This window comes from Malaclemys terrapin, chromosome 13, assembly GCF_027887155.1.
Source record: "Malaclemys terrapin pileata isolate rMalTer1 chromosome 13, rMalTer1.hap1, whole genome shotgun sequence".
In the NCBI taxonomy this organism is placed as follows: Eukaryota; Metazoa; Chordata; order Testudines; family Emydidae; genus Malaclemys; species Malaclemys terrapin.
The window spans coordinates 31,116,860-31,134,269 of record NC_071517.1 but is presented as its reverse complement, the minus strand read 5'-3'; the positions used below and the strand labels follow the sequence as shown (position 1 = coordinate 31,134,269).

At 48.2% G+C, this 17,410-nt stretch overlaps 1 protein-coding gene across 1 annotated transcript; it reads right to left on the bottom strand.

The window, feature by feature from the left end:
* Positions 1–8,060: 8,060 nt before the first annotated feature.
* LOC128847914 (zinc finger protein 569-like) lies at positions 8,061–17,410 on the bottom strand. Its single transcript, XM_054047645.1, has 4 exons — positions 17,233–17,410; positions 13,810–13,936; positions 9,073–9,186; positions 8,061–8,704 (listed from the first exon to the last, which is right to left on the bottom strand). Exons 1-4 carry the CDS (start codon positions 17,275–17,277, stop codon positions 8,061–8,063), a joined length of 930 nt encoding a protein of 309 aa, XP_053903620.1. The 5' UTR covers positions 17,278–17,410.

Sequence of the window (17,410 nt, the reverse complement as noted above, 5' to 3'; positions counted from 1 at the left end):
GCCTGTCTTGTAAGAGGTGACTTCTGGGTACTCGTCTGGCTCTGTCAATCTGTTTTTTCACTTCAGCAGGTGGGTATTGTAGTTTTAAGAATGCTTGATAGAGATCTTGTAGGTGCTTGTCTCTATCCGAGGGATTGGAGCAAATGCGGTTATATCTTAGAGCTTGGCTGTAGACAATGGATCGTGTGGTGTGTCCTGGATGGAAGCTGGAGGCATGTAGGTAAGTGTAGCGGTCAGTAGGTTTCCGGTATAGGGTGGTATTGATGTGACCATCGCTTATTAGCACAGTAGTGTCCAGGAAATGGACCGCTTGTGTGGATTGATCTAGGCTGAGGTTGATGGTGGGATGGAAATTATTGAAATCATGGTGAAATTCCTCAAGGGCTTCTTTTCCATGGGTCCAGATGATGAAGATGTCATCAATGTAGCGCAAGTAGAGTAGGGGCGTTAGGGGACGAGAGCTAAGGAAGCGTTGTTCTAAGTCAGCCATAAAAATGTTGGCATATTGTGGGGCCATGCGGGTACCCATAGCAGTGCCGCTGACTTGAAGGTATATATTGTCCCCAAATGTGAAATAGTTGTGGGTGAGGACAAAATCACAAAGTTCAGCCACCAGGTTAGCTGTGACATTATCAGGGATACTGTTCCTGATAGCTTGTAGTCCATCTTTGTGTGGAATATTGGTGTAGAGGGCTTCTACGTCCATAGTGGCCAGGATGGTGTTTTCTGGAAGATCACCGATGGATTGTAGTTTCCTCAGGAAGTCAGTGGTGTCTCGAAGATAGCTGGGAGTGCTGGTAGCGTAGGGTCTTAGGACAGAGTCTACATAACCAGACAAGCCTGATGTTAGGGTGCCAATGCCTGAGATGATGGGGCGTCCAGGATATCCAGGTTTATGGATCTTGGGTAGCAAATAGAATACCCCTGGTCGGGGTTCTAGGCATGTGTCTGTACGGATTTGTTCCTGTGCTTTGTCAGGGAGTTTTTTTAGCAGATGGTGTAGTTTCTTTAGGTAATCTTCAGTGGGAAGATTATGCTCTCTGTATGTGTGTATATATATCTCCTCATTATATGTTCCATTCTATATGCATCCGAAGAAGTGGGCTGTAGTCCACGAAAGCTTATGCTCTAATAAATTTGTTAGTCTCTAAGGTGCCACAAGTACTCCTGTTCTTCTTTTTGCGGATACAGACTAACACGGCTGTTACTCTGAAACTTGTCATTATGCAAGACAGAGACAGGCAGCGAACTGGTCTACACACAGAAATTGCACTGAATTAACTCACAGGGCTTGTCTGGAGGGGAAATTAAATCCACTTGGCTACAGGTGTGAATTTAAAGCACATTAAACCCCTTTATGGTCATTCACAGAGAAGGATGCTTCATTTACTTCCTGTGCAGACAAGTTCTACATTGAATTCCAAATAGGTTTAGGCCAGGGCTTGTCTCCATGGGGAAGCTTTGCATTGATTCATCCATTACATGGCCAGGAGGGACAATTGTGATTGCCTAGTCCCACCTCCTCTATAACACAAGCCATAGAACTTCCTTGAATTAATTCCTGCCTGAACTAGTTCATATGGTTTCCAAAAATATCCAATCTTGATTTAAAAATTAGTAAGTTTTTCCACTGGTTAATAACCCTCAGTATTAAACAATTGCACCTTATTTCTTGTCTGCATTTGGCTTCAACTTCCAGACATTAGAACTTGTTTATAGAATCATAGAATATTAGGGTTGGAAGAGACCTCAGGAGGTCATCTAGTCCAACCCCCTGCTCAAAGCAGGACCAATCCCCAACTAAATCATCCCAGCCAGGGCTTTGTCAAGCCAGGCCTTAAAAACCTCTAAGAATGGAGATTCCACCACCTCCCTAGGTAACCCATTACAGACGCTTCACCACCCTCCTAGTGAAATAATGTTTCCTAATATCCAACCTAGACCTCCCCCACTGCAACTTGAGACCATTGCTTCCTGTTCTGTCATCTGCCACCACTGAGAACAGCCTAGCTCCATCCTCTTTGGAACCCCTCTTCAGGTAGTTGAAGGCAGCTATCAAATCCCCACTCACTCTTCTCTTTTGCAGATTAAATAACCCCAGTTCCCTCAGCCTCTTCTCGTAAATCATGTGCCCCAGCCTTCTAATCATTTTCGTTGACCTCCGCTGGACTCTTTCCAATTTGTCCACATCCCTTATGTAGTCGGGGGACCAAAACTGGATGCAATATTCCGAGTGTGGCCTCACCAGTGCCGAATAGAGGGGAATAATCACTTCCCTCAATCTGCGGGCAATGCTCCTACTAATACATCCCAATATGCTGTTGGCCTTCTTGGCAACAAGGGCACACTGCTTGGTGTCATCTGCGAACTTGCTGAGGGTACAATTAATCCCATCATCCAGATCATTAATAAAGATGTTGAACAAAACCGGCCCCAGGACCGACCCTGGGGGCACTCCACTTGATACCGGCTGCCAACTAGACATTGAGCCATTGATCACTACCCATTGAACCCAACAATCTAGCCAGCTTTCTATCCAATTTATAGTCCATTCATCCAATCCATACTTCTTTAACTTGCTGGCAAGACCGTGGTAGACCATATCAAAAGCTCTGCCAAAGTCAAGATATATCACATCCATTGCTTTCCCCATATCCACAGAGCCAGTTATCTCATCACAGAAGGCAATCAGGTTGGTCAGGCATGACTTGCCTTTGGTGAATCCATGCTGACTATTCCTGATCACCTTCCTCTCCTCCAAGTGCTTCAAAATGGATTCTTTGAGGACCTGCTCCATGATTTAGCCAGGGACTGAAGTGAGGCTGACAGGTCTGTAGTTCTCCGGGTTCTCTTTCTTCCCTTTTTTAAATATGGGCACGTTTGCCTTTTTCCAATCATCTGGGACCTTCCCCGATTGCCATGAATTTTCAAAGATAATGGCCAATGGCTGTGCAATCACATCAGCCAACTGCCTCAGCACCCTTGGATGCATTAGATCTGGACCCATGGTGCAGATCTTGTGCATGTCCAGCTTTTCTAAATAGTCCTTAACCTGTTCTTTCACCACTGAGGGCTGTTCACCTCCTCCCCATACTGCGTTGCCCAGTGCAGCAGTCTGGGAGCTGATCTTGTCTGTGAAGACCGAGGCAAAAAAAGCTTTTTCTACATCATGTGTCACTAGGTTGCCTCTCCCATTCAGTAAGGGTCCCACACTTTCCCTGACCTTCTTCTTGTTGCTAACATACCTGTAGAAACCCTCTTGTTACCCTTCACATCCCTTGCTAGCTGCAACTCCAGTTGTGCCTTGGCCTTCCTGATTACACCTGTGCATGCTCTAGCAATATTTTTATACTCCTCCCTAGTCATCTGTCAACATTTCTACTTCTTGTGAGCTTCCTTTCTGAGTTTAAGCTCACGAAGATTTCACTGTTAAGCCAAGCTGGTCACCTGCCATATTTGCTATTCTTTCTGCACTTCAGGATGGTTTGTTCCTGCACCCTCACTAAGGCTTCTTTAAAATACAGCCAGCTCTCCTGGACTCCTTTCCCACTCATAACAGCCTCCCAGGGGATCATGCCCATCAGTTCCCTAAGGGAGTCAAAGTCTGGTTTTCTGAAGTCCAGGATCTGTATTTTGCTACTCTCCTTTCTTCCTTTTGTCAGGATCCTGAACTCAACCATCTCATGGTCACTGCTGCCTAGGTTGCCACCCACTTCTACTTCTATTTCCCCTACCAATTCTTCCCTGTTTGTAAGCAGCAGGTCAAGAGGAGCACAGCCCCTAGTTGGTTCCTCCAGCACTTGTACCAGAAAGTTGTCCCGAACACTCTTTAAAAACTTCCTGGATTGTCTGTGCATTGCATTTATGCCTTTGTTCACCACAATAAAGAGCCCTCCTGTATCACACTTCTGTTGTCCACATAGGTACGTATAGACTATGAGCAAGACACCCCCTTAACCTTCCCTTTGCAAAGCAAAATCGACCCCAGGAGCTCACTCTGTCACTGTACATCTTGTTTTCCAGTCCTTTAATCATTCTCTGAACACAATAGTGTCCAGCAATGGTCCAGCCACAGCCAAATACAGAGGTAACATAACCTCCCTATTCTTCCTGGATATTCTCATTTACGCATCCAAGGCTTGCATTAGCCCTTTTGGCCACAGAATTGCCCTGGGAGCTCAGGTTCAGCTGATTATCCACCAGTCCCTCAAGTCTTTTTTTTTTTTTTTTTTTTTTATTAAGAGTCCCTGCTTCGCACAATAGAGTGCCCAATCCTGCAAGTGTGGCCTACATTCTTTGTTTCTAGATTCATAACTCTGCATTTGACCATATTAAACCATAAATTGTTTGCTTGCGCCCAGCTCACCAAGTGACTCAGACTGCTCTGTCAGCAACCTGTCTCCTTCGTGATTTACCCCCCCCACACACACACACACTCTGTGCAATCTGCAAACTTTATGGGTGATACTTTTTGGTTTTCTTCCAGCTCGCTGATCAAAATGTGAAATAGTGTTAGGCCAAGAACTGATCCCCGCAGGGTCCCACTATACACACACCCGCTCAGGGAAGATTCCTCATTTACAATTCTGAGACCTGTCTGTTAGCCAGTTTTTAATCCATTTGTTTTGTGCCATACTGTTTTGTTTTAATCATTCCAGTTTATCTTGCAAAGTAAGCCTGGGTGTGAATTTAGAGGACAAGCACTATTTCACATTAACTCCCCATGTGGTTAACAATGAAATTGTCAACACAGAGAGCTATTATAGAGTAACTATTCCCACCTTGAACAAGCCCTTAGTTTATATTAGTGCAACCCCTTTGTAATCTGTAGCAATTTAGCTGTGTGTAAACTAAACTAAAGAAATGTGATGCAGGGCTCCTAGCAGCCTCTGTTTGGCTAGGTTCCCGTCCCTTTTATTGTCAGGATTCTCCAGACAACCCCAGTCTTACTGGACTCTCACCTCCAGGCTCCTGGAAGCTCCTTATATCCATTCCCTCCCACCACAATCCCAGGACAACTAGGTTCTCAAGGCTCCCATTAAGGAGTCCTCAGCCTGGCTGGAAGGAAGGTCCTGCATGGCAAGGTTTTCTCATCACACTTCTGGGAGTGCCTAAGACTAGTATAGATCCAGAGCTGGAGTGGTGTGGGATGAGAGATGTGGCTGGGTGAGCGCTTTCCCCGTGAGATGAAAAGTTAGAGGGACAGTGGAACTAGTACCTAGGAGTCCTGCCTCTCAGGCACCCCCTGGGTGCCTGAGAATGAAGTTACTTGTCTCCCATCCAGGCTGAGGAGTGGTTTCCTCAGCTAGGGCCTGACTGAATGTCACATACACCCTGCAAAGATCCTCAAGGAGATGCTCCTTTGTCCCCCTGCAAAACCCCTGATCAGTCCCTTCACACACACAGTAAGGAGGCAGATGCCTTTACAGTTCCCAAGTGTAGACCCACACACGACCCGAGTGGATCCAGCAGGAGGAACTCAAGGGCTGGGGGCCTGCACTAAGTGCCTAGGGGTATCCGCCCTCCTTGGTCCTGCCACAACACCGTCACAAGGGAACAAAGAGCAGTATGGTGTGAAAACCAGGGTGCAAGCAGGACCAAGAACTGGAATTTGGGGGAGGGGGGGCAGCAGGGAAGGGGAAGGCCCTAAGAAGAGGCTGCAGCCAAGATGTAGAGGAACATTTTAGGCCCGGGAGGGGGTGGGGGGTGGTGGGGTGTGTGTGTAGTATAGGCACAATGAAAGAAAAGCCAGCATACAAGGGGAGAAAAGGAGCTGGGTGTCACTGTAATGAGAACAGGAGAGTATACAAGTGAAGAGAAGAACTGGTGGGCAGTGGGAGGGGAAGAGAGGAAATCAGACTGCAAACTGTTTCTAAATATGCAAATTTTATTCATCACAAGAGGCATGATGAAAAGTGACCTCAGGACGGTTCTGGGAGAGGGAATAAAGGGTTCTCCTGAAAGAGGCTCTGTACAGCAAAGAAACAATAACCTTGTTCACCACATCCCATGACCAGCATGTTCTCACAGGCACAGCTTCTCTGCATCCTAGTCAGCAAAAGCTGTAGTCCTCCACGAGGACAATGAGAAGTTCTGAGTGGCAGTGACCATGACCAACAGCCATTCTGAAAGTAGATATTCAGAGGAATCAGAATAATTGCTCTTATTGAAATAACTTAGGTATTTCCTCAAATAAATATAAGCCAAAGTCCTCCCCTCCCCCCCTCTGCAGATTTCATTTGTTGCAAACTCCAAAGTACACACAGAGAAGGACTTTAAAGTTGATCTCTAATTTCTCTGGAAGATTCCCAGTTAGGTAGAGCCCCAGGTTATTCATTAGTTACCCCTTTAGTTCATTGTGCTCTGATGTGGTCTCAACTGAACATCAGAAACAGCAAACTGGTTAGGGCTGCAACTCTGAATTCGGAGAGAAGAGTTTATTTGACAGCTTCAGGGATTGTCCGATCACTACAGACTAACTGCAGTCTCTGCGCTGCCTGGCACAAAGTACCTTCCCTTGTTCTCTTCATGCCACCCACAGTTACTGTGCAGTAATGAGCTATAACCAACTAGCGTAGAGTGTTCTCCAGTTTCAGCTCCTTATCATTGGCTGATTCAAATCCCTCTGCCCACTCACCATCTTCCTTTTGCTCAAAAACATTGTTTCCTCTACACTTCATCCATACATATCACGTGGAAGTGACAGGAGGAGAACAACCTGGGTGTACTGGTTGATCACAGAATGACTATGACCCACCCATGTGACTTGGAAAAGGCTAATGCCTCAGGTGAGGTATTTCCAGTAGAGACAGGGAAGTGTTTGTACCCTTATACAAGACACTGGTGAGACCTCATCTGGAATACTGTGTGCTATTCTGGTCTCCCATGTTTAAGAAAGATGAATTGAAACTGGAGCAGGTCCAGACAAGGGCGGCTAGGATGATCTGAGGAATGGAAAACCTACCTTATGAGAAGAGATTCAGAGAGCTCGGCTTGTTTAGCCTAACCCAACGAAGGCTGAGGGGAGATAGGATTGCTCTCTATAAATACATTAGAGGACTAAACACCAGGGAGGAAGAGGCGTTATTTAAGTTAAGCGCCAATGTGGCCAGAAGAACAAATAGATATAAACTGGTCCTCAACAAATTTAGGCTTGAAATTAGATGAAGACTTCTAACAACCAGAGGAGTGAAGTTCTCAAACAGCCTTCCAAGTGGGGGTAAAAAAACCTAAATGGCTTCAAGACTGAACTAGATAAGTTTATGGAGGGGATGGTCTGATGAACCTGCCTACAATGCAACGTCACCAGTCTGTGACTGCTAGCAGCAAATATCTCCAACAGCCTGTGATGGGACACTAGATGGGGAGGATGGACTTATTACAGAGAATTCTTCCCCAGGTGTCTGGCTGGTGGGTCTTACCCACATGCTCAGGGTCAAACTGATTACCCTATTTAGAGTCAGAAAGGAATTTTCCCCCCGGGCCAGACTGGCAGAGACCCTGGGAGGGTTTTGCCTTCCTCTGCAGCATGGGGCACGGGTCACTTGCAGATTTAAAACTAGTGTAAATGGTGGATTCTCTGTAACTTGAAGTCTTTAAATCATGATTTGAGGATTTCAGTAACTCAGCCAGAGGTTAGGGGACTGTTAGAAGGGTGGTTCTGTGGCCTGCAATATGCAGGTGGTCAGACTAGGTGATCATGATGGTCCCTTCTGACCTTAAAGTCTGAGTCTTAGTCCTCAGCATTTGAACTCCCTGGTTTCCTCCCAAAGTCTACAAAGTCTCTGGGACACCCACCCCACCTGAAATAGCTCCAATAAGGGGGAAGAGGGCAGCCCAAGACCCAGCTGTGAGTGTAGAGAGATCTCTGGTGGGAGAAAGGTGGCTTAGTTCAAGGAATTGGTTAGTGGAAAGGGATTTGAGTCCAGGGAGAGGAGTTGCTAGGGGAGCTAGGTTCTTCTTTCCTCTACCCCACCCTGGCTGGCAAGAGGCAGAGGGGCCTGGCAGTGCAGCAATGAGGAAAAATTGATCGGGGCTTCTCCTCCTCTGCTTGGGGTTTGCTACTGGAGGCAGAGCCAGAGATTCACTGAGCAGACCAGAGGCACCTGCAGCTGCCCCCTGACCCCAGAAAGAGGTAGCTGGATACTCAAGGAATTGGGAAATGTGGGATTTGCTCTAGCCAACAGAGGGAATTTAGAGAGTTTCTTCTTCCTATGGCATCTCTGATGTCCAACGAGGCGCGTGCTGCTATTGAAGCTTTTCTCGCATTCGTCGCACTTGAAGGGTCTCTGTCCCGTGTGGATCCTCTCGTGTACAATCAGGTGCGAGCTCTGACCGAAGCTTTTCCTACAGATGGGGCATTCATAGGGTCTCTCCCCCGTGTGGGTTCTCTGGTGTCGAGTGAGGTGTGAGTTGCAGCTGAAGATTTTTCCACAGTACTGGCATATTTTCTGCGTCTCTCCGGTCTGCTGGACCGTGGTTTTGTGGAAGTCTCTGGAAACGCCCTCATGGGGAGTGGATTTGCTCTGTCCCTTCCCTGAGTGCTTTTCCTTCTGCTCCTTTGATCCAAGCTGACTCCCACCAGCTTCTCCCTGTGCGGGAGCATCACCTATGGATCTTCCCAATAGCAACCCATGCAACTCCACTTGTTTAGGAGCTTTCTGTGGGGGATTCTCCTCCTCGTTCTCACTCACCATCCAGTCACCTGCTGGGACAGGGAGAGAATCCAGACACGAGTCATTTTCTATGCTGGGGAAAGGGTGAAACAAGCCTAAATAGCTGTTGGGAAACTGAAATATTAGGATGCAAAGCTCACTAAACCCATCCCCCAATGAGATGGAAAAATGGGACCAATTTTGCATCTGCATCCCATGAGAACATTCAGCCGGAAGTGAGCAACTGCCAGGTGTCAGGACGGGGGGGAAAGCCATGTGATATGTCTGCCATGAGGATACAGCACCTGCTGGGCATAGTCTTGACCTGGGTGAGATAAGGGAAAACTAGGGGAGCTCCTGGGACCTCTGTTGGAATCCCAGATGGATGCTTTATAAGTCAGTTTAACCAAATCCTCACCCATGCGGGCACCTTTTAGGATCCTGCTTTCCTCAGAGTCCTGGAGATCTGGGACCCACGGCTCTTCCCCTTGTTCCAGCTGTGAGATCATGTCAGGTTTGGAAATCAGAAATCCTGCTCCAGGGAAGATAAAGTGAATTATCAATGGGGGTGGTAACAAAGATTCAAATGTACATTCTAGCCCATTCAAAATAGTAAAATCCTTCTGACGTCTTTCCAAGCCACTGGATGCCCAGTTAAATGCTCCTCCATTAGCAATCTCTACTTTGAGCCAATCTCTGGAAGAGGGGGTTCCTATTTAATAGTCTACCAACCAGGACAGAATCCCTTCCAGAATTTCCCTCCACTATAACCTGGCCTTACCCATCTCCTTATGGCTGTGGACAAACCATGGGCCTTGCAGGGTATTGCAAGCTAATGGGTGGCAAAGAGTTCCAAAGGTGGAGGGTTCCAACAGAGAATGCCCTGCCAGCAGCTCTTTCTCTTGTATAAATGGGGCTCCAGTTTAGGCCCCCCACTGTCTGCAGTCCTGACTCTATAGCCCAGGGAAAGCTTCTCTCTTAGGGAGCCAGGTCCCAGGCCATCTCTGCTTGGATCAAGTCTTCAAGCCAGACATGCATCAAAAGAGGTTCACAAAATACTGAGAAGGTAGCTTTATGTCCCAGAAAGAGGAGACTCCAGCCACAGTGGAAGGCAGCCTGTAGCCACTTCTGACTGACAGAGATGGGCTCAGACATGGTGAGAAAGTCCTAGGGAAGTCGGGACCAAGGAGCATGAGCTAGTGGGATTCAGCACAGTAAGGAAGAGAAGGGAACAGAATGCAACCATTCAGGGGGATTAGATGTCAGAAAAAGCACATTTGTGGAATTCAGATCTCCAGTGAGTGCAGAGGCAGTGGGAGGCAGTTCTGGAGAAAGCTGGGGTGTTAGTCTGCTCCCCAATGACAGTCTCTAAATATTAAGGTCTTGCAGCAGGAAGACTAGTTAAGGTTGCATCAGAATTTTCTGTTGGACAGGGTCTGTACCTCAGTGTTGCATCTTTTTTTGTAAGTATGCCATAGGGAATTTGAACAATTCATGTATGGAAACATCTCCACTGTGTATTTTGTATTTGCATGTTGGAGGTCGGGTGGGGTGGGGTGAAATGAACGAAATTTGGGAAAGCTGGAACACCAGAAAAGCCCGTTTCCCCCAGGGCACGTTTGCTACCCAAGTCACTAGGACCCTAGTTGTCATGACAGCTGCCAGGGCAACCAGTTACCTCTGATGACCATAACTTCATTAAAAAGAAGGGTCCCAGGAGGAGCAGTAATGAAAGCACACTGGCTCTGGAGGAGTTCCTGCCATGTCACCTGGGGTAAGTTACACTGTTTCTTTCCAAAGGGTAATTGTTGGTTACTCTCCTCAACAAAAGAGTTACATGAAAGTAAGATACAAAAATTACAGCTCTTTTTCATGTACATTGTTCATATCAACGGTTCTTAATCTATTTACCACTGTGGGCCACATATGTGGCTCCATGTGTTACATGGACCACATCCACACACACACACACGTATGGCCCTTAGGATGTCACATTGTCTGCAGCTGTGTGCTGACTGGGCCACAGGTTGAGAAGCACCAGTTTACAAGCTTTTACTACTGGGGGGGTGGGGGGGGGGTGGCTCTCTGAATAGTTACCTCTTAACTTCCTACTTTCTTACAGATAGGGGTTCCTACTCAGTTTTCTATTTTTGTTTTGAGGCAAGTCATTTAGAAGTTGCAGTAAATAGAGTATGATTTAATCTAGTTACTTTCAATATATTGCACAACATAGCATGGAGTAATGAAATATGGAGCTCCACAAGGATAATGCCAATACAATGCACTGAAGACAATAAAGGTGTACATTCATTACTATTTAAATTGCATATAAGTATACTTGGCCAAATTTGATTTTTTTTTAAATATAATTTCAAAGGATAATATCACTGTTTATTTTTAAGCATATATTTTTCAATTAATCCATTTAAATTTTCACAGTTGCCAGAAATTGTGTGGGCAACAGACAAATGATGACAGTAAATATGGATATTCAAAAAGTTAAAGATTTAGAACTGTTAAAACACACACTGTCATGTGTCAAAATATACAAACACTAAAATTCTCAAGCAGCATTCTTACTTTGCCTATCTCCCACTGATTTTTTTTTTTTTTTTTTTTTGGTGTCGTCAGTTTGCATGTACAGTGAAAACATTTGCCAGCATTTACTGGTAAAAACATCTAATCCTTCCAAGCCTACACTTTAAAAAAAAAATAGAAAGAAAATCTAAGTCTATTTTTTAATTTCCTTAAGTTTAACATTAGTGAAGGTTGCTCACATCAATAAATTAAAACATAAAAATTTAGGAAATACAAAAAATGAAGGATTCAGAGAATCAAAAAGTCGCAAAATGCCAAAAGTGAGCAATGCCCATGCAACCTTAATTTGCCCCCCTTGTGCATGTGCATTATAATATAGGATCATGTAACTAAAGACTAACTTATTTAAACCAGGTCCCCTGGTTCATTTGGTGCACAGGCCACTTCTGCTCTGGGAATGAATCTCAGTTTTGTAGGGAAGGAGTGTTGTCTGCCTCATTTACTGCAGAATGCTAGAAGATTTGATGTGAATGAGGCAGAGGATTGCAGAAGAGAATGGATGGTTTTGTAATTAGGATGGTCAAATGTCACCTGGAGACGTGGAGTTCTATCCTTGCTTCTGCCACAAAGTTTGTGTGTTGCTGGGCAAGTCACTTCCAAATCTTTTCACTTTTGCATGTTAAAGGCTGTACCATAATGCACATGCAGAAGAGGCCTGCATTAAGTGGCCCGAATGAACATTGCCCAGGCATTTCCTAACATCAGAACATTTGCCTTTGCAACTTTTTGATCCCTAACTTTGTATTTCCTAATCATTTAGTTAACTGATGGAAGCAACCTTAGCTAGGGTTACCATATCTCAAAAATAAAAAAAAAGAGGACCCTCCACGGGCCCTGGCCCCGCCCATTTCCCCACCCCTAGCCCCGTCCCAACCCCGCCCCTTCCCCACCCTAACTCCGCCCCCTCCTCCCTTCCACTCCCAGCCAGGGGGAAAGGGCTGCCCCAGTGCTACCGGCTTCAGGGTTTGCCGGGCAGCCCCCAGACCCTGCACCCCCAGCCGGCGCTTCCCCAGCGCAGCTGGAGCCCGGGAGGGGAAGCGCCCAGCCGGGGGCACAGGATCTGGAGGCTGCCCAGCAAACCGTGAAGCCGGTAGCGCTCGGGCTTTGGGCAGCCCCTATGCCTCCGGACCCTGCGCCCCCAGCTGGGCACTTCCCCTCCCGGGCTCCGGCGGCGCAGGGTCTGGAGGCACGGGGGCTGCCCAAAGCCGGTAGCGCTCGGGCAGCCCGGCTCTTAAACAGAGCCGAAGAGTCGGGGAGGAGCAGAGCTGCCATTTTCCCGGACATGTTCGGCTTTTTGGCAATTCCCCCCGGACGGGGGTTTGAGTGCCGAAAAGCCGAACATGTCCGGGAAAAAGAGGACGTATGGTAACCCTACCTTAGCTAATGTTGTGCCAAGTTATTTGCGATGTATTGTGGGAACGTTCCGGAGCCCCAGGTCAGAGAGGAAGGCTCCTTTGCCACAAGTGCTGTACAGGCTAACACCACTGCCCCTGCCCTAGAGAATGTAAAGCCGGGGGGGGGGGGGGGGGGGGGAAAGGAGAGTCCCTTAGGAGGGGCTGGCTGAAAGATCCAGAGGTTAAGTAAACCCATGCTGGAAAACTGGAGGAAAGTGAACAAGGCTATTCAAGGTCAGACAGGCCTGCAGGGAAGAGTAAATGAGTTCCCACAGCCTGTAATGGGGGAGGTGCTCCTGGCATGTGCAGCATGGGAGCAGGTGTTGGGACCCTGCATGGAGCCACTGGCTGAACCCTGGTCACTCACTAGGGCTGGGGCAGCTTGGTAGTTCCCTCCTGGCTATAAGGGAAGTGGGGGTGGGGAGAGAGAACTGGGAGGCAGGGGGTCCTGGAGGGAGGCACTGGGAATGGCCAAGCTGTGAGGGGAGCTCAGGCTAAGGTTTCGGTGTTAGAAATAAAGCCAAACTCAGGAGAGGTGAGCTTAGATGCTGGACTCAGACTTGGCTGAGGACAGTTGGGACTCACCCTGGCTACACAGCCAAAAGGATTAGAGGGACCTAGGAGGGATTTTGTGTCAAGTTACTGGGGGAAAAGATGCCCTAGTGGGGGAGGACAAGTAAGAAAGGGGAGGAAATTGATACCACAAATGGCCAAGAGGCTGAACTGCTTTAAAGAAATTTGTCTCCAACCAGAGAAATCAAGACGGGGAGCATGAAGAATTGGTGAGAGAGGAAGAACCTGGAGAAATCCCATGGCAAGATAATGCAGCGGGAGGGGGGAAAACAAACAGTCTCAGCAGGGGCAGAAGCCCCATCCCTCCAGACATTTAGAATTTAGGCCTGGACGCTGAAATCAACACAACCTTGCCTTCCTCCAAGGTGGAGGGACAGGATGAGACCTGAGGAGGCTGTTCGATCCTCAATCCCCATTAATCCACAGAAGGGTGTGTAGGAGACACTCCCCCTCACATGGGTTCTGGGGCTGATCACACTGACACGCAAGGAACTAGAGAAGACCCCCCCCCAAGCAGAAGCCAGCCTGGGTGCTTCAGAGAGACCTCCTCAGCCCCCAAGCTTGACACCTGCAGGGATGGGAATCCTTACCCAGTGAGATCACATTCTCATAGTTCTCCTGCATGACGTCCCTGTAGAAGGTTCGCTGACCGGGGTTCAGCAGAGCCCATTCCTCATCAGTGAAATACACAGCCACATCCTCGAAGGTCACCGGCATCTATATCAACCACAACAATCCTCCACTTAAAATCTGCTATCTCAGCAACAACCCCAACTCAGTCACAGGCAGGGCTGGAAAAAATCCCCCTTGGCCCCAAAGAGCAGACATTTTCCCTGGCAAGCAAGGGGAATTTCTACAGAATTAAAGCTCTCATCATAAAGGACAAGAAGTTCCTGGCCTGTCTGGCTCAGAGGATGAATTCAAATGGGGCACGGATGCTGCCGCATTTCCTCCCGATAGGCAGTTTTGGCCCCTTTGTGCTGCTCAGCACTTGTAGCAGCAGAACAAAACCTCATCCATTTCAGAGTCATTCTACACAGCCTGGGAGCAGCTAAGAAACTCACCAGCATTGCATGAATTTCTGTCTGCTCCTGCTATTCTGTTCAATACATTAGTCACACCCTTCTAGGGGCTGGTCTGCAAGAAGGTAATAGTCTACTACTGCCACTAGTTAGTGGCTGACCCATGAGAAGTTAGCTAACTATTACTGCCCCAGCAAACGGTATTACTTCTTTAGCTTGAGTGGTAGAAGTCCATGCTGTGGTTTACCAGACCCACATACATACTAGCGAAAGGTGGATCTGAAAGTAGCATAAGAACGGCCATACTGGGTCAGACCAAAAGTCCATCTAGCCCAGTATCCTGTCTTCCAACAGTGGCCAACGCCAGGTGCCCCAGAAGGAATGAAGAGAACAGATAAGCATCCAGTGATCCATTCCTTGTCGCCCATTCCCAGCTTCTGGCAAACAGAGGCTAGGGACACTTGAAAGCATGATTTTGCATCCCTGTCCATCCTGGCTAATAGCCATTGATGGATCTATCCTCCATGATATTATCTAGTTCTTTTTTAACCCTGTTATAGTCTTGGCCTTCACATCCTCTGGCAAAGAGTTCCACAGACTGTGCATTGTGTTTTGTTTGTTTTAAACCTGCTGCCTATTAATTTCATTTGGTGACCCCTAGTTCTTGTGTTATGAGGAGTAAATAACACTTCCTTATTTACCTTTTCCGCACCAGTCATGATTTTATAGACCTCTATCCAGTGGTGAGCTGGAGCTGGTTTGCACCAGTTCATGGGAACCGGTTGTTAAATTTAGAAGCCCTTTTTTAGAACCGGTTGTCCTGCACAGGTCAACCGGTTCTAAAAAAGGGCTTCTAAATTTAACAACCGATAAGTTGAAGTGACCAAAAGTGGCGCCTTAGGCGCCGACCCCATGGGTGCTCCAGATCCCCGCCCCGCCCCCAGCTCACCTCCGCTCCACCTCCTCCCTTGAACACTCTGCCCTGCTTTTCCCCCTCCCCCCCACTTCCCGCAAATCAGTTGTTTGTGCAGGAAGCCTGGGAGGGTGGAGAAGCAAGAGGTGGCTTCGCGTTCAGGCCCTGGGAGGCGGAGGCAGAGCGGATGTGAGGTGGGGCAGGGGTCCACCTGTGCCGCAGCAGGTAACCAGGGGGGGGGGGGGGAAGAGGCGCGCAGGGGAACCGCTCCCCACCCCAGCTCACCTCCGCTCCACCTCCCTGGGCCTGAGCGCAAAGCCACTGCTTGCTTCTCAGCCCTCCCAGGCTTCCTGCGTGAACAGCTGATTCGCGGGAAGCGGGGGGGGGGGGGGGGGAGGGGGCTGCGAGCTCAGCCTGACCCGGTGCTCCAGGTGCTCCGCGGCGGTGGCGTGGCCCAGCTCAAGCCGAGTGGCGCGGCTGTAGCGCCACCAGCCACCTCGGTAAGGGGGCTGGATAGAGGGCTGGGGAGTTCGGGGTGGGTGGGGTGGTCGGGGCAGTCAGAGGGTGGGGAACAGGGGGGTTGAATGGGGGCAAGGGTCCCGGGGGAGCAGTCAGGAAGGAGGGGGATGGATGGGACAGGGGTCACGGGGGGGCAATCAAGGAATGCAGGGGGTTGGATGGGGCAGGAGTCCCGGGGGGGGGGGGGCAGGGGCGGCCCATGACCTCCTTGTGGGGTGAGGAGGGAACCAGTTGTTCAGATTTTGGCAGCTCATCACTGCCTCTATCATATCTCCCCTTAGTCGTCTCTTTTCCAAGCTGAAAAGTCCCAGTCTTATTCATCTCTCCCTATATGGCCGCCATTCCATACCTCTAATCATTTTTGTTGCCCTTTTCTGAACCTTTTCCAACTCCAATAGATCTTTTTTGAGATGGGGCAACCACATCTGCACACAGTATTCAAGATCTGGACATACCATGGATTTATATAGAGGCAATATGATATTTTCTGTCTTATTATCTACCCCTTTCTTAATGATTCCCAACATTCTGTTCACTTTTTTGACTGCCATTGAGTGGATGTTTTCAGAGAACTATCCACGAGGACTCCAAGATCTCTTTCTTGAGTGGTTTAGCACCTAATTTAGACCCCATCATTTTATATGTATAGTTGGGATTATGTTTTCCAATGTGCATTACCAACGTATTTAGTGTAATTCAAAATCTTGGTAAAGCCCATTCAAGCCCACACTGTGTGGAGCTGGAGCTTCCAATATTGCTGTCTCAGTGCAGCTGATCTTCCCTAGCACAGAAAATGGTTTCAGAGAACCAGGAATTTTCCCCTGGGCAGCAGCACAAATTTTTGCAGCACTCCAAAAGCTTAAAAAAGAATGCTCTTCCCAACCAGTCTAGAGGATAAAAAATGATTCAGCCTTCTCCTTAAAGCTGCCACTCTGCCTTCCCCAGTCTGCCCAGAGGCAGCCATCTCTGCTGGTCAATTCCAGGCTGCTCTTCAGAGCTCTGGGGGCGTTTGTGAAACTGATCAGAAACTCTCTCTCTCCTGCTGCTGCCCACTGTGAAACTCAGCAGTAGCAGAGGCTGCACAGGAGTTATTAATTGAGGGTCAGGGCAACAGGAAGCTCCTGGGGAGTAGCGTAACAGTCTGAAGCAGTCTGTGTGGGGATCTCTATTGCATTGCAACTAGATAGGGGCTCCATCTCCTGTCTGTCGCTAAGCGCAGTCCATGGACAGCATCCCAGTAAGAATTCCAGCAATCTCAGTGGCTTAATGTAGGGAGATGGGATCTCTTCCCTGGTCTCATTGGTGCTCCCCCTCATCAGCTTGCTGGCTAGTCACCTCAGGCTGTGGCTAGCAGGAGTCAGATACATTTTTCAGTGCCAGGTGAAGTGACTTGTTTCCTGTTCCACAGATGGGCAGAGTAGACATTCCCCCTCAGTTTTAAGAAGTGCCAGCAGATTTTTCACACCCTGTCCACACCTCCTATTCCCTCCCTCTGTGTATTTCCTTCCCCACCTGCCCCTCTCCAGGACAAACCCTTCAGCTCCCTGGAAATCCCCTACCTCAATGAGCTGTGCTGCATCCTGCACCAGCTGTGCAGAAGCCATTTCTCTGCCCAGTCTCCTAATCTGGAGCGAAACGTGGACGCAATTCTTCAGCCTGTCAGGGTGAGAAGGGCGATGGAGCAGGGTCCATAAGGGGCGTTAATCCATTTCACACCCCGATTCCCCCCAGGCTCTT

What these genes read in the sequence shown, in the direction of transcription:
- LOC128847914 (XM_054047645.1), bottom strand. Translation starts at nt 17,277, where the DNA reads ATGGCTTCTGCACAGCTGGTGCAGGATGCAGCACAGCTCATTGAG. An exon ending in ATGCAGCACAGCTCATTGAG is followed by an intron (nt 13,937 to 17,232) that starts GTAGGGGATTTC and finishes TGGTTGATATAG; the next exon opens with ATGCCGGTGACCTTCGAGGA. An exon ending in TGAGAATGTGATCTCACTGG is followed by an intron (nt 9,187 to 13,809) that starts GTAAGGATTCCC and finishes TCCCTGGAGCAG; the next exon opens with GATTTCTGATTTCCAAACCT.